The sequence below is a fragment of the Hibiscus syriacus genome, unplaced genomic scaffold (assembly GCF_006381635.1).
Source record: "Hibiscus syriacus cultivar Baekdansim isolate YM2019G1 unplaced genomic scaffold, ASM638163v2 tig00111837_pilon, whole genome shotgun sequence".
Lineage (NCBI taxonomy): Eukaryota > Viridiplantae > Streptophyta > Magnoliopsida > Malvales > Malvaceae > Hibiscus > Hibiscus syriacus.
This window is the reverse complement of record NW_024063194.1, coordinates 8,723,823-8,747,441: the sequence shown is the minus strand read 5'-3', so window position 1 is coordinate 8,747,441 and position 23,619 is coordinate 8,723,823. Positions and strand designations below refer to the sequence as shown.

General features: G+C 33.5%; 2 protein-coding genes across 2 annotated transcripts; both read right to left on the bottom strand.

Moving 5' to 3' along the window:
* Positions 1-543: 543 nt before the first annotated feature.
* LOC120171813 (ADP-ribosylation factor 1-like) lies at positions 544-10,628 on the bottom strand. The gene is made up of 10 exons (XM_039179457.1): positions 10,561-10,628; positions 10,442-10,479; positions 6,623-6,681; positions 6,374-6,539; positions 6,105-6,175; positions 5,883-6,002; positions 5,640-5,758; positions 5,421-5,539; positions 4,794-4,873; positions 544-591 (listed from the first exon to the last, which is right to left on the bottom strand). The coding sequence occupies exons 1-10, from the start codon at positions 10,626-10,628 to the stop codon at positions 544-546; spliced, it is 888 nt and encodes a 295-aa protein (XP_039035388.1).
* Positions 10,629-12,680: 2,052 nt separating this feature from the next.
* LOC120171875 (probable LRR receptor-like serine/threonine-protein kinase At4g37250) lies at positions 12,681-15,706 on the bottom strand. The gene is made up of 2 exons (XM_039179498.1): positions 14,056-15,706; positions 12,681-13,359 (listed from the first exon to the last, which is right to left on the bottom strand). The coding sequence occupies exons 1-2, from the start codon at positions 15,650-15,652 to the stop codon at positions 12,683-12,685; spliced, it is 2,274 nt and encodes a 757-aa protein (XP_039035429.1). The 5' UTR covers positions 15,653-15,706; the 3' UTR covers positions 12,681-12,682.
* Positions 15,707-23,619: the final 7,913 nt, after the last annotated feature.

Below are 23,619 nucleotides of genomic sequence, written 5' to 3'. Positions count from 1 at the left end.
GAAGAACTCATCCAACAAAAGGAGAAGAAGTTCATAATGAGAAGAACTTGTTCAACCTTAGCTCGATTAATTGCATATGGAGTTGAATCAGCAACACCTCACTCGAGGGCTAAACATTTTCATTAGAGAGTTCATAATGAGAAGAACTCATCCGATGAGGGAGAAGAAGTTCATAATGAGAAGAACTTGTTCAACCTTAACTTGTTTCCATCGCATACGGAGTTGGAACAACACCAACATTTCGTTCATCACAGAATGAGATGGATCAAACATTTTCATCTAAATCCATCACATAAGGAGATGGATCATCACTATTGGGTCAACTATCACGGAAAGAGAAGAATTTACATTGGCAGTGAAGAGATGGCAATGTGACAAGAAGAGACCAATATGAAAAATGATGATTTTATATCTTTGCTTCATTCCCGTTTCATAACAATGAGCAAAGAGAGGCAGTTGTAAACACCATTTTTATACCCCTAAATCCTATAACCCCCAAACACGGTATAGAACCCTAACCTAACTATACCCTAGGGATATGATTCAGCCACCACCGCCATTTCCCAAGTCTTCTCCCACAGCCGGCCAAGCCTGTCAAAGTAATCAACAAAACCCCATAATATCTGGGGCATTAAAGGCACGCCATCATCAACAACAGTAGATCCATAGTAGACCTAGGATTATTTTTATTTTGTTTTCTAAACCTATGTAAATTGGTTATAAGAACCAAACCATGTAACAAGAGCAGGGGGCTCTCGGTTATTCAGACCGAAAAATAGAAAAAAATATCAAAGCAATACAACTAGATTTTTTAGCAATCAAAGGTGTGAAGGTATTCTTATGCTAATGTTTTTTTCTTGGTTCGTTCATAGTTCTGTGTTAAAAAAACATAAATAAAATAGATATAATGGTTGAGATTTACCTTGTTGCTGGTATTAGTCGGAGTATGTTGTCATCAGAGAGGGGAGTGTGTCGTCGGTTTTTGGTTAGGGTAGAAGAACCACCGTTTATAGCGGTTGTTTATGGTTGGGTAGTGGTCGAATAGGTTGAGAGAAGAGGAAGAAAAGAGAGGATATTTGGGTTTACAAATTCATGGCAAAAATGATTCTGGAAAGGGGAAGAAGAATTGATATCTTAATATTTTTGGGTAAACCACGTTAGCATGTTTTATTTGGCCACTAGTTTTAGGTTAAACTACCTTACTGGTCATTTACATTTAATGTGATTCGTGATTTAGTAACTTTTTAGGGTAAATCACGCCGTAGGTCCCTTATATTTTAGCGTGTTTTGTGATTTAGTCACCATTTCCTTTTATTTTCTAAGATTTACAAATTAGATGCATGGTTTTGTATTATTTTAATTTAGTTCTCTGTTGTATGTTTTTTTTTGTTCAAAATTTGGTGCTGATATTTATGATATTCCATTTTAGTCCTATAGTTAAGGTTTTATTATGATTATAGTGCTTCTGTTTTGGTTATGTTCTTGTTTCATGCCATGATTTTTGTTTATTAATGTTTAATATCCTAAGATTATTATATATTTTTTTTGTCACCATATAGTAAGTAGATTCATATGTATATTATTTATTTTACCATTAAAGTATGTTTTATGTTTTATATATTTATTTTGTTTGTATTATTATTATATATTACTTTGTATATAATATTATATCATGATAGAAATATTTTATTTTATATTTTTATTATATTTTAGAATAAATATCATGTTCTATGTTTAATATAATATTTAGAAAATATGTATATATTTATAAAGCAATATAAAGTTAAAAATAAATTTAAAATAGTTCTTTTAATCCATGTGTTTATTTTTTTCTCTAAGTGCTTCATGTATCATATTTTATTCTGTTTAAAAGCCTCATTAGCATAACTTAACCGATTATATAATTGGATTAAGGGTAGTATTTATTTATTTTAATATATTAAGAAGGGACAGTCTTAAGACAACTAGATGTCCTTTTCCGATATTTTAAAATAAATAAATATTCCCACTATAGAAACCTAAAAAATTGATTGCATTGAAATTAATTAATTTTGAAGAGAAGAAATATTCACTATTTTAAACTTATCGAGACAATTTGCTAATTTTATTAGAGATTAAGTCTCGGCATTTTTAAATTATTGAATATCACTTATCTTTTCTAATAATATAATTCGGATTAATGAATTTAATTTCTTTCTTTGGTTGAATAAAAATTATTTTAATATTGAATTCTTAGGAAAAATTATTATATTACTTTTATTTCAAATGGAAAGAGAAATATTCGTCCTAAAGTATTTTAAGGAGTATTTTCTCTTCAATTGGAAATAAGAGAATATTTTATATTTTTCTTTAGAATTTTTGTATGGTTTAATTCGGAATAATGGAATCGTAATTTAAATATGTATTCGAACTCTTAGATTTCTACTATTTAGAGACAATATATAATCGATGGGTACCAATTTTGGGCGTTGTGGGGGTGCTTATCCTTCCCCACACGTAATCGACCCCCAAACCCTTTTTCATACTAAAAAATGAATTTCTGGTTACAAGTGGATCGGTGTATCTTTTAAAATGACGTTTTTCTTAAAAACTCTTTTTAAAAGAAATTTTTTAGGTATTCGACTTACCTAATCCAAAAGGTCGATGGTGACTCCGAAACAATTCTTTTACAAAATCGAGTTTTCACAAAATGAGTCGAGACACGTCGTATCGCCGGAAATCGGTTACGATAACTAGAATAAAAGATTTTAAAGTTAATGCACAAAGTAAGGCATTAGACAAATTAAAAACATAATCAAGATCAAATTGCATTAAATGTAAATTTAAGGAAACAAAACATAAACAAGTAGTGACCAAAATGGAAGAAAACAAAATAGGATGCCAATGTCGTGAATACGTAACTTTACAAGGACTCATGTTCTAATTATACCAATTTTTTTAATACCACATAAACATTTCCGTTAAATGTTTACGACATGTGGCTATATTGAAACCATTTAAGTAGTACAATGGTCATATTGACATAAATTTGAAAATGAGTGTCATTTCGAGACCAATAGTTAGATGGTCATTTATGTAGTTTACCCTTATTATTACTGCTTCATAAGTCGATAAATATAAAATCAAACCACTTAAAAAAAAGTTTCTGCAACATCAATCAGGGGAAGTAGATAAGTCAAGCAGTCCGCTTAAATTTGTCAAAGTCTGCAAAATTCATTATCATCACACAAGTTCTACAAAAGAACACAAAAGTTATTACAATCAACAAAATTTCTATCCATTGTTTAATTTTTCATTTAAAAAAAGGTAAAATTTGAAGAAAAAAATCACTTATACTAAATTTAAATTGAAGGAGAAAGGTTTAGGCAAAAAAGGATAGAATGAAAAAAAAATTAGTATTAATTATTTTAAATAATACATTTTTATTGTTTTTGGAGGGACACGCATAAAAATACTAAGAAGGAATTGAGGATTTTGTTCCTTAGTCGAAGCTACTATTCCTATTTACTAACTCAACAATGGAATCATTACTTAAGAATTCACATCAAAAGCATAAATTTAGGTAAAATTAAATCTATCAAAGTGGTTAAAAGAAAATGATTTTTTTTAAAAATTAAGTTCAAGAATTACGTCTGTAAGTGTATATGTATTTTCAAAACACAAGAGCAACCGGTAGGGATTATAACCCTTGAAATTAAAAATTATAATTTAGACCCTTAAAATTAAAAAAAAAATATCTTTCCTCAAAATTTTTAAAAATTCATTTGAACTTTGAATGCTCTTAATTAAATCCCTCATAATTTTTAAAATTTCTCATTAAGTCTCTCAAAAATTTATAAATTCTAGTTAAATCGGCTGAATTTACGAGATAATGTTGTGAGAAAAAAAAATTCACGAGATAACGCGTTCCAACAATTAATTGTTGAGATAGGGTGTTTGCTACAGTTCGAATGAAGGTCGCCGGGTGTCTGGGCGACCAATGAAGGTCGCCAGTGATCCATGGGAGAAACAATCAAACAATAATTGTTTGGGTTAAATGCAAATTTGGTCCTCACAACTTTAGACTCTCATATGTGTTTTAATATTTAGGGGATAATAGCATTTTCGGTCCCCTATGCTTTGTAATCTATTTGTTTAATCATTTAGTGACATTTTTAATGTTTTGTTTCAGGCATGTATATTTTAATAATTATATTTTAGTCACTAGTTGTTTATTCTGTCAAGTTTGTGTATGCTTCATTTTGATCATAATATTTTTAGTTATTTCATTTTAATCACTGATTTCATGTGTTTTATATATTTTCCTTAATTCTCGAAATTGGCCATGAAATTTGTAAACATGTTATTTTAGCCACTGTTTAGTATTTATGTTTAATTATAATTTAGTCATAGATGTTTCTTACATGTTTCTTGTTTATCCTATTTTAGTATGTATTTATTTCTCCCTACCAACGATATTATCTCGCAAATTTTTCCAATATAAAATAAACTAAATAAACTAAAAAATAATGAAATACTCGAAATAATAAATAGAACAAATAAAAATTATTGAATACAAAACATATCCCAATAATCAATATTAAAATAAATACATACTAAATACAAAACAAGATATCCCAATAATCAATTTTAAAATAAATACATACTAAAATAGGATAAACAAGAAACATGTATGACTAAATTATAATTGTTTGTGACTAAAATAAATACATGTATGAGAGTGCAAAGTTATGAGGACCAAATTTGTATTTAACCCAAACAATTATTGTTTAATTGTTTCTCTCATGGATCACCTGGCGACCTTCATTGGTCACCCAGAACACTCGGCAACCTTCATTCATTGGTCGCCCACCACCGGCGACCTTCATTCGAACTGTAGCAAACACCATATCTCAACAATTAATTGTTGGAACGCGTTATCTCGTGAATTTTTTTTTCTCACAACATTATCTCGTAAATTCCACCAGTTAAATCCTAATTTTTTAAGAAAAATTTAAACAAATCCTTCAAAAAATTAAAATTTTAATTTAAACATCTAAATTTTTTAAAGTTTTAATTTGGCTCTCTCAAACTCTATCATCAAGTCCAGTCACTGTGTATTTTTTTAATGATTAAAAAAATATTAAACAAATACTATCTTATAATCTCTCTAAATTATTAAAAATAAATAAGATAAGATTTTTTTTCCATTCTTTTTACCTTATTTGGATTCCATCGGTGTCTTCCAGGAACTCGATCATTTATTCAAGCACTTCAAAGTTCTACTTATTCGTTGAATGGCCGAATCAAAGCAAGGAAGAACCAACCTTGTTTTAGCACCATCATTCTTTTTCACCTGTTTCGTACCTTTATAATAATTATTTCGTACTAATTTGTTATTAAAATAAAATGGGCACAGTATTGTTTGCCCCTGCACCAACTTCCTCTGTCATCTATCCGCCAGGCATAATGTCCTGCCTTGCTAGAGATATTGCTGGATAGCCAATCAAGACCTTCATAAAGTACTTGGCCAGAGGTGGCACAGGTAGCTTGGATGTACCTGTATCAGCTTCTAGTTTTTATTCATAGTTTGAAGGTTGAATGAGCAAATTTTGGCTCTGCTAGTAGGTGATTAGTATAGTATTTAACACAGAATTTACCAGCGTCGTTGGCGAAGTGAGTGCAGACCAAGTTTATCGGTGATTTCGGAAACAGTCATGGCATTTGGAAGATCTTGCTTGTTAGCAAACACAAGTAAGGTTGCGTTGCTTAGTTCATCCTGGAAAGAGAAAGTAGCACTACCACAATCAGTTGAGCATGTTTTGAACACAGAAACTCTTATTAGGCAGTAAACAACTGGTGGGTGACATTTTCATCAAGATGAATGAAATGAAATTACGAACCTCGTTTAGCATCCTGTGGAGCTCGTCTTTGGCCTCTGTTGCTCTTTCTCTGTCATTACTATCCACCACAAAAATAAGGCCCTGTGTGTTCTGAAAGTAGTGTCTCCATAGGGGTCGAATCTATAAAAGAGAGTATGAAACAATCACTTTTTAATTCTTATGTACATGCTAACATAGAATTATGGAAGAGCTGTCAATTGTATTCATATGCTTATTTATTACCTTGTCTTCTCCTCCAACATCCCACACGGTGAAGCTAACATTTTTGTACTCGACAGTTTCCACATTAAATCCTGGATCACAATGTTAGAAATCTATTTTATGCTTGAATTGAGACCTGGAAACTGATGTTTTGACATCAAAACCATTTATTTTGAACATCTAATCACAGGTTTGAATTGGGATAACAAATCTAAAGAAAACTCTATTGAAACTTGACGATTAAGTTTCAATCTATACCGGTTAGGTTGACAAGCATCGGGGGTTAATACCGATTGTTGGTATGGTGGTAACAATCTCTCCAAGTTTCAACTTGTAGAGGATCGTTGTTTTTCCAGCAGCATCGAGTCCAACCATCAATATCCTCATTTCTTTCTTTGCAAAAAGCATCCTCACTAACCTAGATATGTCATCCCCATGGCTGTAACTATTTTTCAACTACAATGGCAGAACACAATGGAAAGTTAATAATGAGACAGATGGGAAAGTAACTTGTTTGAAGGAAAACTTAATTCACAGACCTGAAAATTTTGTTGCAGGAACAAGTTGTGGAGGGAAATATATGCCTGGACAGTGGATGCTATAATTAGAAACGAGAGACATGGAATAAGTAATAAAAGATGGGAAAAAAGGAATAGGATTAACAAGACTAATGGTGAAGAATAAAGGCATCTAACTTTGTTTTGCTATCCAGAATGAATTCTAGGAGGCTGAAATTCCTTTTCCAAGTTGAAATAAGTAATATAATGTCATGAGAATAATGGGGTTGGCTGTTTGATACATTGGAAAAGCAAAGGAGTATTTTTGCTATAAAATCATACACAGGAAATTAGTAAATGCCAAGGATTAGCTATACAAGTAGAGAAATAATAATCTACCATTACAAAAGAATCAATGCTGCACACATATTTGTTTCCAGATAACATGTTTTTGAGGTAACCAATTTCTAACCAAGGAGGCAACGCAGTGTATGTTTGACAAATTTTAAGCACATTGAGTTACTTACAAGGCAAATATACAAGTATTGCTCGATAATCAATTTACACCATACAAAAACATATAATTGTAATACCCTCCAACAAAACTGAAAATTGTAAGAGATTATCAAGTCGGTAAGGTGATCTTAATGGAAGCACTTGTTCCATTAGTTTCGAGATATTGCAACTTTTGCGGATTCCAAAGCGGAGGCGGTGGCCGCAACGGCACCAGTGAGGACACTACCGCTGGTCTTCTGGTTAGGTTGTGGATGTTGGTGAGTCACCTGCACTCCCGTCATCTCTTGGGTCTTCCCTGTTGCAACCTTTCTTTCTACTTCACCTTATGCATTTGCGGTTTCGAATTCCTTTTCAGATAAAAAATGCATTTGTTAATCCCAGTACAAGAAGATCAAACATTTATAAGAAGCTGGTGACCCCCCAAAAAAATTACCTTACTGGATTGTATGTTCATATTGAATGTCAACAGTCACTTAATTAAGATTTTGCCTTGGGATTCTAACAAGTGTATGATAACATTTATATATATAAGATAAATGATATAATATTGAGACATGGGTGTGATAATATCGGTCTCCAACACCATTTTCCTGGCGAAAGAAGAGGTCCTATCATCAAGTATACACCTACACTTGTTAAACCCTCTTATATCTCATGTAATATTGAGACATGGTGATGAATATCGGTCTCCAACACCATTTTCCTGGCGAAAGAAGAGGTCCTATCATCAAGTATACACCTACACTTGTTAAACCCTCTTATATCTCATGCAATACTAGTATGATATTTTGTTGGAATTAAAAAAAAATAGATTTTTGGGTAAAGTACACAGTTAGTCTCCTAACTATAAGACGTTGCTTTATTGAGTCTTCGACTATTAAAAGTTACAAAATTGTCATCTGACTATTCATATATTTCAAACTTATCATTTTCTGTAAAAATATTGATGGTCGTCTGAAGGGATGTGAAATAAAGTAATCGTTCAGTTTTAGGTAGAATCATGTTAGGTCAAGTCAAATCAGATACAGATTATGTCAAGTCAATTTAATGGTTCTACACAAATCAGATCAGGTCTAGGTCAATTCAGTTCAAGTCATTTCCAGGTTAATTTGAAATAAGATTTCAGTTTTGATTCGGATCGGGTTAATTTCAGTTTGGATGAATATCAGTTCAAGTCAGAACGGTTTGGGTTTGAATCAATTAAACATCATGTTAATTCAGGTTCGGATGGATATCAGATCGGGTCAATTTATTGACAGATAAAACTTAGGTCGAATCTTACTGGGTACAAATAGACTTCATGTTAGGTCATTTTTGGGTGAATTATTTTCCGCCTTTAATGAACCTCAAAATTATAATTTATAATTGTATAGGATTTAGAGTAAATTAAGAAAAATGGAAACAATTATGGGTCAATTTCGATAAAAATATAATTTAAGGCCTAAATTGAACAAACATGAAATTACAAACTAAAATTTAGATAAATTAAACAACATGCATGGACAAATTGAAATAATTGTAAAATGTGATGCTAAAATCAATATAAAAATGGACTAAATTGCATCCATTTAAAAAGTTGGTGAACAAAAGTTTATAGAATTTGGAGTTTATGATATAATTTATAGGATTTAAAATGCAGTTTATGATGTGATTTATAGGGTTTAGTGTAAATAAAAAATAAAAATAATTATGTGCTAATTTCAGATAAAAAAATATAATTTTAAAGAATAAATTGGACAAATGTGAAATTACAAACTGAAATTTAAATAAATTAAACAACATGTGGTGATCAAATCAAAATAATTGTAAAATACGAAACTGAAATTAAAATAAAAATGGACTAAATTGCATCCATTTAAAAAGTTGGTAAATAAAAGTTTATAGAGTTTAGAGATTATGATATACTTTATAGGTTATGAAATAAAGTTCGTGATGTGATTTATATAGTTTGGAGTAAATTACAAAAATATAAATAAGTATGGGTAAGCTTCAAATAAATAATATAATTTTAAGAATTAAATCGAACAAACATGAAATTAAAAACTAAAATTTAAATAATATAAATAAAACACATGGATCAAATTGAAATAATTATAAAATGTGAAACTTAAATTAATATCAAATTGGACTAAATTGTACTCATTTTAAAAGTTGGTGAACAAAAATTTAACATCTTAGTTAATATTTTTATTTAGAAAGTATTATAAAATTATATCGATACATGATAAATGAGAATGTATGTATGAGATGCATGTACTATGTAAAAATATATGTATGCCACATGTAGAACATGTCTAATATATGTATGTATTATATATGCATGTATGTATGATGCATGCATTATATGTATGCATGTATGTATGTAAATCATATATACATCCATACATCAAAATCATACATATATAAATATGTGTATGTATAGATACCCATTTTTGTCCGAGTTATTATTAGTTATTACTATTATTATTATCGTTATTATTTTATTTTTATTATTGTTTTCGTTCTATAATTATTATGTTAATATTAAGGGTAAAGTATATAAATAGTCCCCAAACTTTTAGGGTGCTTGTATTTTGGTCACCCAACTTTTGAAACTTGCAATACAATCATCGAACTTTTAGTTTGTTTTCAATAAGATTCGTACCGTTAGCTTCCGTTAGTTATTGCTGGCCTTTTTTCTCTTCTTATTCTTCTTCTTGTAGCCCTTTCTCTTCTTTTTTTTATTTTTCTTCAAAATCAGCTTCCTTTTTTTGGTTTCTGGGGGTTTTGTTCAACTATGGCGAAGTCTAATGTCGACAAGGCAAAGCAGTTAAGAGCTTGGATTCAAAATTATGATTGGGGAAGATATGGGACGGAAGCACAGGTGATGAGGCTTTTGGCTTTCAATTATGGGGTTGAGATTAAGCCTGATAGGCCATATGCTGAGTTTTAATGGGAACCCATGACTCAGGGCCAAGTTTTCTGGCTTATGACAATGGAGAATGTGGGAATTTGGGTTTAAAAGATTGGATTTGGAAGAATTCGAATGTGCTTAGTAACAAGGTTTTAAAAAATGGGGGCCTGATCTTCCTGTTCTGTTCAAGGTTTGTTCTTTTATTTTACATGTATTTCTCTATTTTCTTTATGGGGATTTCTTTTTTTCCAATTCCTTTTATTACTGGGAAATTGAATTTTGATTTTTGTGTGTCTTTGTGCCACAATAGGAGAAGAAGAGAGACGATGAAACAAGAAAGAATTGGGAATTGAAGAGCAAGGGTTAGGGATTGAAGAGAATAAATTGGGAATTGAAGTACGTGAAGGGCAGGAGAGAATTGAAGCACATGAAAGGTAGGTGAGTTAACTTACCCGATTGAGTTGGAGCAGCCAAATCCGAAAGCCAATACCTGCAGAAGAGAAGAAAAGATAGAGTTAGTTAGTAGAGGAAACCACATGGCATCCTTAAATTCTTTGTAACTAAATAATACCTGAATGTAACGCCATTTTGCTCATGACTTGAATGAATGAACTTTCCATTTCCTCTGAATTTCCTCATTCTTTTTGCTATCTTTATCTCGATTAATTCTCTCTTCTCTCGAGCTATAACAAATTGGTATCCAGAGCCTCCATTCCTGGAAAGTTTTTGAGTGGGTATGCTAAAGAAGAATCAAAATATAGCTGACACTGACCTCTCTACGCTGCAAAAAAATGAAGATTTAGCTACGTTGCTGAAACAAGCCCAAGAAGAAACTAATCCCCCTAAATAGTGGGAAAGTCAAGAAAACTAATCCCCCTAAAGTACGAAGAAAGAAGGAAGAAGCTGAATCTAGTTGTTTAGTGTGGTCTTTTAAATTTTGAGGAAATAAAATGGCTTCTTGAGAAATGAATATTTGGGGATAGTCAATGTAGAGAGGGAGAGCGAGACGCTCATTGTGTAGAGGAGAGAAAGATAGTCAACTATCTTGTGTGGAAAAAATAGTGACAGATCAGTCGGTTAACGTGCCACATCAGCCTTCCATCACTCTCATCAACGGTTGTTAACATCGAATGACCATTTTATAATAAATCGATAATGCTAGTGACCATTTTGTAACTTTTGAAAGTTTAATAGAGAAAATGAAAAATTACCCAAACTTTAGTGACCATCCATGTAGTTTACCCAATTATTAATTAATTATTTCAAAGTAATCTAATAAAGTTAATAATCAATATATAAATTATTGAATAAAATAATTTTAATGATTATAATTAATATTTTCTAATATAATGATCATAATTAATATAAAAAGCAAATTTATTAATTTAATGATATAATTAATAATTAATTTTAAAATTTGAAGAATTATTTTTATTAACTTTATCATTCTCAAGTTATTAATTTAATACATTTTTAAATATATTTACATACTATAATTTATAAATATAAAAAAGAAATATATTAATTTAATTATCATAGTTAATCATATATATATCTTAAATTATGGAGATATATTTTGTCACATTAAAATATAATAAATTCATAATCTCACAAATCACAACTTAATTAATTATAACTTAAAGAGTCATGTAAATATCAAGTCAAATAAATATCATATCAATTTAATAACAAGTCGAATCACTTACAAGTTGAGTCAATTACATATCAGGTCCATAACATGCCAGGTTGATAATAGGTCAGGTAATATCAGTTATTTACCAAATTAATTTCGTGTTCGAGTTCATATCAGGTCAAATGCAGATCGAGTTTAGTTATCACATTATCATGTTCAATTTGAGTTTAGGTCGTTCTTAGGTCGGGTGTAGGTCGTAATTTACAGGTTCAACTTGGGTTTAGGTTAACACCAGTTTGGAGTAGAATTGATTTCAGATCATCATCACCTCGGGTCACAAACAGTTCTGACTCAAGTCGGTCTCAATTAGTTTTATAGGCAAGTCAACTTTTTACATCCCTAGTCGTCTGAGTTGAACGTTAACTTGTTGACTGAGATATGATAAAATTTGACCCCATAATCGTTTGAGTTGTATTTTGTTGATCGACTCTCCGTTTACATTATACCGCCGAGTCAATGCTTGAAATATTATGTCGTTGAGACTTTGCTTGAATTAACGATAGTGTCAATAGACATCATTAAAATATGATTTGATCATCCCAATCAGCATGTTAACGTGCAACTCAAATAACCGTCAATTTTTTAATATAAATTGACGAGTTTGGAACATATAAATAATCGAGTGATCATTTTGTAACTTTTGATGGTCGGGAAACTCAACTAAACAACTTTCTATAGTCGAGAAATTATTTTGTAACTTTTAATAATCGAGAGAGTATTTGTGTAGTTTACACTAGATTATTCGGAACAAAATATCATTTTTGTTATCCGGATATCAAAATATATGTTTTTGCATGTCCAAAGAAGAAAGAAAAAAACTAGTAATAGACCAAAAAAGCAAGGATGGATTGGGTTCAAAAGTCGGCAATAAATATTAGTCAGTGTCACACGCCAAGAAGAACTAGTTTCTGATGTTATGCCAACAGAATCTTTGGAGAAAGAAAAAACAGTCGATCAATACATACATTTCTGATATTCTTTCTACAAAGGCGGTCTCCATTTATTGAATGATTGAGTGCCCATAGTAGCATGTTGAAGATGTGATTTTATCAAGTAATTGTAAAGCTTCTTTCATTGTGGGTCTCTTTTGTGGGATTGGAGATGCACAATTGTACCCCAACTTAAAACAAACCAACAAGCCATCCTCTTTGCCTTCCAGCTCGCCGCGGATCGCAGCATCAGCCATCCTCAAGGCCTTGTTTTTGTCTTCGACAACCATCCCATTTCCCTGTCCCAACTCATCGACCACCACGACCTTCCCCGTTAGGAGCTCGAGCAATATCACCCCAAATGCGAACACGTCCCATTTGGGGTGAGGCTTCAAGCTCCTAAATGACTCCGGGGCGTGGTAAGGCGATACACCAAGTGAACTGGGGCTCGGACTGGGGCTAGGTCCGGCTAAGTCTTGGAAGCTTTCTCTGGATGCAGTCGACCTCTTGCTACCGAAGAACCGGGCTGATATCCCTGCTTTAGAACTGGTGTCACCAGTTACCAGCCTTTCCAGCCCGAAATCTCCAATCTTGGGTTCCATGTCGGTACCTAACAGAATGTTACTGGGCTTCAAATTCCCATGCACGTGCTTCTTCTCGTGGAGATATGCAAGCCCACGGGCTACTCCTTTAGCAATCTTTACCCGAGATTTCCATCCGAGATGACAAGGTGAAGAACCAGCTTTTCCTGTAATTCAACCGTCATTTAATTTCTTTAATATTGTAATATCCTTATCCAATCCAAATAATCTACCTCATGGACAAACCCATGATTTTATATTAAGGATAAAGTTTTATAATTTTAGAATAACTTGTAAAATTTTATAGAAACAATAAATATATAAAATATATTATAATTTAAAAATTTTAAGAGGACTATCCCAATTGAACCGTTTCCTTTAATCTATCTCTATCAACACTTAATTAGAATGTAAATGAAAAGTGTTTCAAAAAAAAGTCCACATTAATATTTTAACTAGAATAGTTAAAGGCTGTTGGCAATCATACTGACATTATACAAATAAAGGGACTCAAATTACGTCGAATTAAAGAAACAATGGTTAAATACTAAATTTGAGCAAAGTATAGAGGCAGGAAAACTATAATTTGACCATAAAGAAAAAGGATGAGCCGTTTTCATAGGTGTTGCGCGCAAATGGGAAGGTAAATGGGTGTCAAACGCCGTGGGGTAAACGGCAAACACAAAACCCATGCCAGATCCAGACAGTTGACTTTGCAAATTTCCATGCCATTAAACAACAACTATTCTACCGTAAAAAAAACATTTCAGTTCTAAGGTGTACTTTAACAAATTCCCATGCTACTTTGGTTAACGTATGCATAGAAAAGCATAAAGGAAATTAAAAAAGGATGAGGGACTTACTGTAACGAGCGTTGGCGAGGCTGCCATTTGGTACAAAATCGTAGATAATGAGTTTTTCATCGACTCCCCAGTAGAACCCACGAATGCTTACCAAATTCGGGTGAACCAGCTTGGCAATGACCCGGACCTGGTTCTCGAAATCCCTGAACCGGTCTACACTGTTCTCGTCGATCCTTCGAACCGCTAACGACGTCCCATTTTCCAGCACCGCCTTGTACATTATGCAAGACCCCGTCGCACCTAAGATGTAGGCCGACGCTTTGAGTAGCGTCTCCAGCTCTAGCTGCTTTTTCCCGTCCACCGTCACCAGTCTCCCTTTCTTCTCATGTTCTTGCTCTTGACGCCGTACACTGTCTTGGCTTTGGTCTTCTTCGGTGTCGGAAGTGGTGGTGTCCGATTCTTCCTCGTACTCTCCCCTCTTTTTCAGACACGACCATCTCGAAAACCCTTTTGATTCCGACGTTGAAGATGTTACAGACCAATTGTCTTTGCCCGTGTTTGCTTCTTGCTTCCTCCGACTCTCAACTCTCTTTTTCTTCTTTAACTTGTACACCAAGATGAAAACCATGACCACGAATGCGATTCCGGATGTATTTCCCGCAACAATTCCTACAATTGTTCCTGTTTTAAGCTTGCTTTGACCTTGTCTTTTAGCTGCCGGCATGTCGGAATCCATCATCCTCGGGATGGCGGCGATTGCCGGCGGAGAAGTTGGTGAAGTAGGATTAACAGGACAATCACGTCTGGTTGCCCCACCGCATAGATCAGGATTCCCGGAAAAAGATTTAGATTCTTGATTCTTAAGAACAACGGAATCCGGGATTTCTCCTCTGAGGTTATTGAAAGAAAGATCAATGGTAGCATTACCGGGGATTTTCTCGGCGAATTGTGGAGGAATTTCCCCGGAGAGGCTGTTGTAAGAAACGTTGAAGCGCCTAAGATTTTGGCCTCCGAAGTTGGGAGGCAAGGAACCATTGATAAGATTTGAAGAAAGATCTAAAACTTGAAGAGATTGAAACCCATATGGAAGATTGCCAGACAAGTAATTGTTGTTCAAAAAAACAACGGTTAGGTTCTGGATAGTAGTGATAGTTGCAGGTAAACCCCCCGCCAATGCATTATCGGAAAGGTTAAGGAACTGGAGATATTGTAATCGCCCAATTGTTTCCGGTAAAAAACCAGAGATGGAGTTGTTAGACAAATCAAGAGACCGAAGCTGTGTTGCGTTGAAAATGGAAAGAGGAAGAGACCCATTGAGGGAATTGTTGGATAGATCCAGATTTTCAAGGTATTGAATCATGCCCAGATCGGACGGAATCGAACCAAGAAGCTGACAATTCCGAAGAGACAGTGCCGTAACACGAGAGTAGCCATTGTCTTGTCTTCCACAAGTTACTCCGGTCCACGAACATGGCGTCTGGTCGGTTGAGTTCCAGCTCTGTAACACGTTTAGAGGATCACCCCGAATGAAGATCTTGAAAGAAAACAAGAGAACCCCATCCGTGTTCAGTCCCAAAGCTTGAACCACCACAAACTGAACAACAACAACAATTCTCCACCATAAATGGAGGAGTTTAACACTCGACATGGAACTCATGATTTGTCAAATTGATAATCCCACATATTTCTCCAATGGAACATGAACAGAATGAGAGAGACAGAGAGAAATGACTAAAACAAGTAACTGATATTTATCATGTTTGTTAATGAAGGTGCAGAGGCCATGTGGTTAAAGTTGTTTTGTTTAATATAAAAAGTAAAATAGAAAGGCCAAGAAATGTACAGCTCAACTCAACAAAGCAAACTTGTAATCAGGACTGGTACACAGCTCCAAGCAGATCGTATATATAATTTAAGCTTATATTATAATGGACTGATATTTATTATTCCTCTCTTCCTGCTACAGAGCAAATTCATTAAATAATAAAAGAAAATCACCTAGAGGCAACGATATCAGAATAGATGGCATATTTGCTACGAGACACCAATGTGAAGTTGCAATTCTCTCTTAGATTGACTTTAATGAAACTTTCTGTTTCTGTAATGCATTTTTTTATGCATGAAAAATACTATATGCTGTAAACATGTTCCTGGACTAAAATAAAATAAGAAGTGTTAGTCAGTTCTGTTCTTTTTCTCCCCCCAAAACTTCCATAGATGGAGAAAAGTTAAGGTTTGATTACTTTTTCTCCCCCAAAAACATTCATAGAAAGCATGGTATTTACAAGTTAAGAGGGTCGGTTGTTATTCTTAGAGGTCTTAAAAAGTCTTATGTTTAAATATATCGTCTACAGGAATGTTTAAGTATTCATTGTCAAATGGTTAATAGATACATATTAACTTGTAATCACTCTAGATTAATAGAAAAAACATGATAACTACAAGTTTAACCAAGATTTTTGAAAGTCAAACTTTTATATTTGTCAAAATTTTTAATAAATACTCGACCATATTGAGCTTTTCCCTGCACTTTCACTAAGAGGAGAATGGTATTCTTCTTTTATTCTTTTGGGTAAAAAGACAAGGGAATGAGTATATATTCTCATTCCCCACGGCCATACTTGCATTATTTTTTCCTGTTTTTGTCAAAGATACATATGATTGTGTTTAAGAATAAGATAGATTTATTATGTATAGTTGCAATCAACCAGGCATAAGATAGAGCTAAACTGATGTGGTTCAAAATATAAACAAAGAAGGCGGGAAAAAACTTTGGGGAATTAATCAGAACATTGATTAGCATAATATGTAGGGCAGCATCATTGTTGAGGGGTCCTTCATCTCTCATCAGAATGTCATTATTGAATTTTATGAGAAATATATGTAGGTCTGCATTCATTGCTCCACCGTTTCAAACATTGACTAGCTATAAATCCTTAATGAAATTCATTTGACCGTAGGCTCCCACAATGAGCTTGCTTAGCTTAACATTTGATTTGACCATAGACCTACAATGTTCTATCTAATAATTCTAAAATATCCAAAATCCATCTATCCGAAGGGGATAAGTTTTGAAGTATAGTGTTGAGAAGAGCAAGGTAGGTTGTTGCATAATACGAGATGGAAAATATGTACCCTTAATGAGTTGAGTAGTTTATGAGTTATTTGAGTTTATGAGTTATTCGAATTTGATTCGGTTAAAATTTGATTAATGTTTGACCCAAGTTGACTCGATTTGAATTCGATCTCGACTCGAGACCTTAACGAGTTGGATTTTGCTTGATTCAATAAGTTTGCGGACAATTCATTAATAGTTTTGTAAATTTTTAGTAGTTACCTTTAAAGAATATCCTATTTAAAAAAGGTCTAATTAATAATTTACTAATTAAAATATTATGTCGAACTTAATGAGCAAAGTGTTGAGTCGAGCAATAAGTTCTTTTAACTAGTACGAGTCGAACAAAATTATTTTTAGCAGTAATTTCTTTTATGAGCACAAATCGAGTATTGATCAACTCGCGATCGACTTGCCGATAAGCTCCCCTAATAATAACATTAGGACAAACGAAACAATAATTCCACTCCAAAAAATATGGTGGTTTTGGCAGCAAGACAAGATGACTAGGGTCTCCTTTTGTAAGATTCCTGCTTTGTGTGCCTAAATTGAATGTCGCCAAGCCTGGTTTGAGTTGATGACAATGGACAAAGCTTGGATTTTGTAATTTTCTTCTTAAGATGTGGACTCAGTACTACTCTTGTTCTCACCTGGGGAATCCATGCTAATATTAGATTATCCATCATTATCACACCACTATTAGCCACACAAAAAAGACAATTTTCCCTTCTATTTATTTTTAAAATCAAATTAAACTATTACTTTTTATTATCAGATGTAATGACTTTTATAACCAAGTATTTACCTTTTTTTGTACTACTAAAATGAAATTAATAATGAAGCTAAAGGTAGCTGCTCATAATTCTCATTCCCTCCACTGAAAGTGAATAAAATTATTTAATGGAAAAGCTATGATAAAGCATTCAACTGTTTTTTGATAAAGATATGAACTTTTGAAAAGCTCAATGTGGGATCCACCATGCCCTTGGCTGAAAGATTTCCACACCTCTCTTTCTTAATTAACATCAGCTGACAGAAAAAAAAAAGTTAGATTTTGGCAGTAATGGCATCATGTCTTCTTATAGTCACTACTTTCCCTTTCCATCTATTCTCCATGGGTAGATTCGAAATTATAATTCAACTTGAAAAAATATTAGAGCCGTCACCGATCATTTCAAATATATTATTTAGGCTAATCGGACACTATTTTACTTGATCTGCGTCTTATTAGAAATATGTCAGATCCGGGAGTCGGTTAAAGTCAAGGAAGGATTAACACCCTTGAACTGACCTTTCGGTACTAATTAATTTCCAGTTGTCTTAATTGAGAGAATTGTAAGTTAAACTAAAAGGTAGAGTTTGATCCAAATTACTTAATGGATTTAAAAGCGAACACTTAAAAAGTCAAGAAAAATGTTAGAGTAAAATACGGAATCGAATCAAGTAAAAAAATATATATGCTGAGGAATTAAAAGAAATAAAATAAAAACGAATTGCCTATCTAAAGTACACAACAAATAAAAGGTCCACTGAATTAAAGTAAAAAGAGAAAAAATTATAAAAATACTAATTGCAAGATTAAATATAAACAGTTACTAAAATAAAGAAAAGAAGTAAAATAAAAATATAAAAACCCTAACAAAATAGCTAAAAAATTAAAACAATAAAATAATAAAAGATTAAAAGATTAAAAAAGGAAAAAGAATAACATAAATAAAATAAAAGTAAAAATAAGAATAAAACAAGATAAAATAAATAAATAAATAAATAAATAAAACAAAACGAAACAAAAATAAAAATAAAGGAAAACGTAATGAAATTAAATAAAAAAACATAAAAAAACACAAAATAAAAGAAATAAAAGGTAACAAAATAAAAATACAATATATATATAATAAAATGTAGTATTAAATAAAAAAATAAAATAAAAAAATAAAACGCGAATTGAATTTAGAAAATGATTAAATTAAAAGAAAAATAAATTGGGTGGTCAATTTAAAAGTAAATCAAGATTAGAATCGAATTTAAGGGTAAAAATGAATTTAAAAAAACAACGGGGGACCGAAACTACAATTTGACCCCTTTTTTACAAAAAACACACGAATCCTGCCAGATTGGATCAGATCACGGGTCGAGTCGGTGGGTCACTATAAAACCCAAAATCACAAACATATTTTCATTTTCTCCCCCTCTTTCATTTCGATCAAAACCCAACCCCTGAAAATTCTCTAAACTATTTTTCATTTATGAAGAACATGACAGCCTGGGTTCATCTGGAACCCAGAATCCGACCATCGCTGCCTCGTCAACCGCTGTTGATCGGCGGCGAAAAAAATAAAGTTTTAGTTTTTTGAAAGATCTTTCCACCCACGTTTCAAAAATCAAAGTGATTTTTTAAAAATCGCCTCGTGGAGGGCTATATCTGAGAATGATCTTTCGAACCCCTCCCCTTCGATCATCAGCACTCCTCTTCCGAGGGTTTTTTTTCGGGTCAACAAGATAGACAAAAACAACAAAACCACATGCATGATCCAAAGACCACCGAGCAAGGTAAAAAAAAGTACTTTTTATTTCTCTTTTCGTTCGAAAGTTACAAAACTTTGCTTCTGATTTCTCACTGTTTTTCTCTATTTTTTCTTGCATATTTTATGAGTAATCTTGTGTTGTATTTTACATCTATTTATAATCATAAAATTTTCTATTTTTAGTTTTGTTTTTTAGAGTTTTACTCGGACTAGAAATCCTCGCTTGTTTGTTGTTTGTTGGTGAGCTTCATGAATCAACGAAGCCGTGTTTGTTGTGCCAAGAAAAACGACAGTTGGAAGTGGCTGGGACGAGGAGTCTTCGAAGGAGGGGGATGTAGCGCTGACGAAAGAAAGTTTAGGGTCTTAAACCTTAATCCCTAGAGTGATTTGGACCATTGAATGGGTCCAGATCCAAAGGCTGAGATTGAGGCGGCTGTTGGTGCTAGGGCGAAACCCTACTTGGGTTGGTCGGGTCAAGTCTTGGATCCGGGCTACAGTTGGGTTCTGGATTGTTGGTGCCACTTGTATCTGGGCTTTGGGCCTGACTTATTTGTAACTATTGGACCTGGTACAAAACTAAAAATATATAGTTTAAATGTATGTACCATATTATATAATATAATATAATTATAATGACATAAATCAATATGTAATATAAATATATTATATAGCAGTATGATCATAATAATATAAATTGAATCGCGCCAGATGAAATTAGGTGTCTACAACTGCCCCTCTTTGCCCATTATCGTGTAATGAAAATAAGGCAAAGATTAAAAGACACAAATTTTGTCTGCCATGAACGAATCGTTTAACGTCATCTTTTATGGGAATCGACTCCCATCTTATCGAATATCCTCCATCATAGAGTTGAAATTTGATGTCATGATTGATATGTTATAATTAATTTGGACTGAATCACGGATGACTCCCTCATTGTAAGGTTGAGTCGAACTAGAGAATCTTGAGTACGATATTCTTCATTGTGAAGTTGAAACCGAGCTCAAAGCATTGGAAAGTAGCTCCCGGATCGTCATCTAACCCAAGACACTTCGTCGTGAAGCTGAAACTTGACCTGAAGACTTCGGTATGAGAATGGTTTTTCATTGTTGTGTTATAGATGACTCTTTCGTCGTGAAGTTGGGTCAATCTTTTGGGTACGATATCCTTCGTCGTGAAGTTGAAATCGTAGGTAAATCGGAAAGTGGCTTCTTGTTGCCAATCTTGACCTTGGTCTTCTTCTCGACTTAAAGACATTGGTGTGAAAATTTGACCGGAAAGTAATTCCTTGCTGCTACCTTGCGGTAAATATGCTCTCGAGCTAAACGGAGTCGTTCTCGAAAGTTCTTGTTGACAGATAACTCTTCTTGCCTTGAGTTATGCTGTTGCGGATGAATCATTTGCTGTGAAATTAAGTTGATCCATTGGGCACAATATCATTCTTCGTGAAGTTAAAATCGTGGATGGCTCATTCGTTGTAAAGTTGAGCTTTGAATTGGATATCCTTTGTTGTGAAGTTGAAATCCCACCTTGTAAATCAATCACTTTGAGTTCAATATCCTTCGTTGTGAAGTTGAAATTGACTCTAGCAAGAATCTGCAGAATTATGCATATATGCTATGCTTATGGATGCATTTCTCTTAGGTGTGCCTAAATGCATATGTGAAATATGTTATTTTAGGATTCTGAGAGAAATCTCAATATCTGGTTGTTAGTCTTGGTGACTCTTAATTCTGGAATTTGACTTTATGATACTTGATCTTGAATTCTTCAACACGTTTAAACCCGATGTATAGAATTTTTTTGATCCTTGATTTGGGAAATGCTTTTCAACCACTTCTAGTATAGTGCATAAGCCTTGATCGGCTTCCGAGTGTCTGTACTTTTCAAAAAAATCTTTGTACTGTAATATGCAATTATCGTTTTTAGAAGTTAATAAATTATTAAGTTTAAATTCAACCCAAGATGCTTAAAAGGAATAAATGATTGTATTTACTCATAAGGGGGGAAAACAATAATGACAAACATTATGAAAAGTGAATACATAAATGAAGTATGAGTAGATGTCTTAGATCTCAATAATGTGGGTGCTTCTGAACTAATAAGCCGTTAGATGGCCTTGAACGCAATATTTGTCAAGGGATCTTCGAAGATGCGACAACGTTCAGGAGAGTGCAACCTTTCTCCAACTTGTTAAGTCTGTAGAAGATTCGGATGTCGGGATGCTTCACTGTTTGGATTCAGGACCTTTTCTGAATCATTATACAAATCGCCCTTTCGGGTTTTCAACTTGTATCCATCCTTGGTTTCAAGACACCCTTTCGGGTTTTCATCTTGAACCCACCTTATTTTCTTTTCTTTTTCTTTTCTTTTTTCAATTTAGGGCGCCCTTTCGGGTTTTCACCCTAAATATTTTTTCTCTTTTTTTTCTTTTTCCTTTTCAACTTAGGACACCCTCTCGGGTTTCCATCCTAAGCGAAGTATTTTTTACTGCATCCAAATTAAAGAGATTTGGCAGTTCCGGCCCGTCCATTTCAACAAGGACAAGTTCTCACCCGGAGAAGGCATTTTTCATGACATAAGGTCCATCCCAATTTGGCATCCATTTTCCTCTGAAGTCTTTTTGAATTGGCCAAATTCTCTTAAGCACAAGATCTCTTTCATGGAATACTCTCGGGCGCACCCTTTTGTTATGTACTTGAATCATTCGTTTCTGGTAGATTTGACCATGATGAATGGCTTTCAATCTCTTTTCCTCTATTAGGTTCAGCTGATCATATCGGGATTACATTCATTCTGCATCATCTAGTTTGACTTCTGACAAGACACGGAGTGACGGAATTTCTACCTCAATGGGCAACACTATTTTTATCCCATATGCTAATGAAAATGGGGTTGCCCCAGTCGAAGTTCGTACCGAGGTTCGATAAGCAAACAAAGCAAAAGGCAATTTCTCGTGTCAATCCTTGTATGTCTCAGTTGTTTTCTTCGCTATCTTCTTGATATTTTTGTTTGCTGCTTCTACTGCTCCATTCATCTTCGGTCTATAAGAAGTAGTGTTGTGATGCTTTATATTGACTTGTTCACAAGCAGCATCCATCATCTTATTGTTCAAGTTTGTAGCATTATCAATAATGATTCTTTTTGGTAAATCATACCGACATATGATCTCTTTCTTCAAGAACTTACAAATAGTGGACTGAGTGACACTGCATATGATGCAACCTCTACCCATTTTTTAAAATAGTCGATTGCCACAAGAATGAACCAGTGACCATTCGAAGCCTTCAGATTGATTTTCCCGATAACATACACGCCCACATAGAGAAAGGTTATGGTGATGTCATCACATGAAGAGGTTGAGGTGGAATATTTATTTTATCCCCGTTAATTTGACATTTATGACATCTTCTAGCATAGTTGTTGCAGTCACTTTCCAGTGTGGACCAAAAATATCTGCATCTCATTATTTGTCTTGACATCATATGTCCATTCACATGTGTTCCACAAACTCCGTCATGTACTTCTTCCACTATCATCTTTACCTATTCTACATCTACACACCTTAACAGGACTTGATCATGACTTTTCTTGTATAAGACCTCCCCATCAAGGGCATATTCAACTGCCATCCTTCTAATGATTTTTTTATCAGTTTCGTTGGATTTATCTGGATAATTTCGATTCTTGATGTATTGCAAAATGTCGTGGTACCAAGGCTTAATGTCTTTTACTTCCTCGATTTGGTAACAATGAGTCGGGTACTCATATGACTGCATGTCAATTGGCATCATTTCAGACTCCCTACCAGCCTTGAATGTGGCTGCCAAGGTAGGGTAAAGCATCAACCATTTGATTTTCTTCTCTAGGCACATAATGGAAGGTGACTTCATTGAATTCTTCGAGTAGATCCAGTATTAGCTTCTGGTACTCCACCAGCTTTACATCATTGGTTTCCCATTCTCTACGGAGCTGATAGATCAT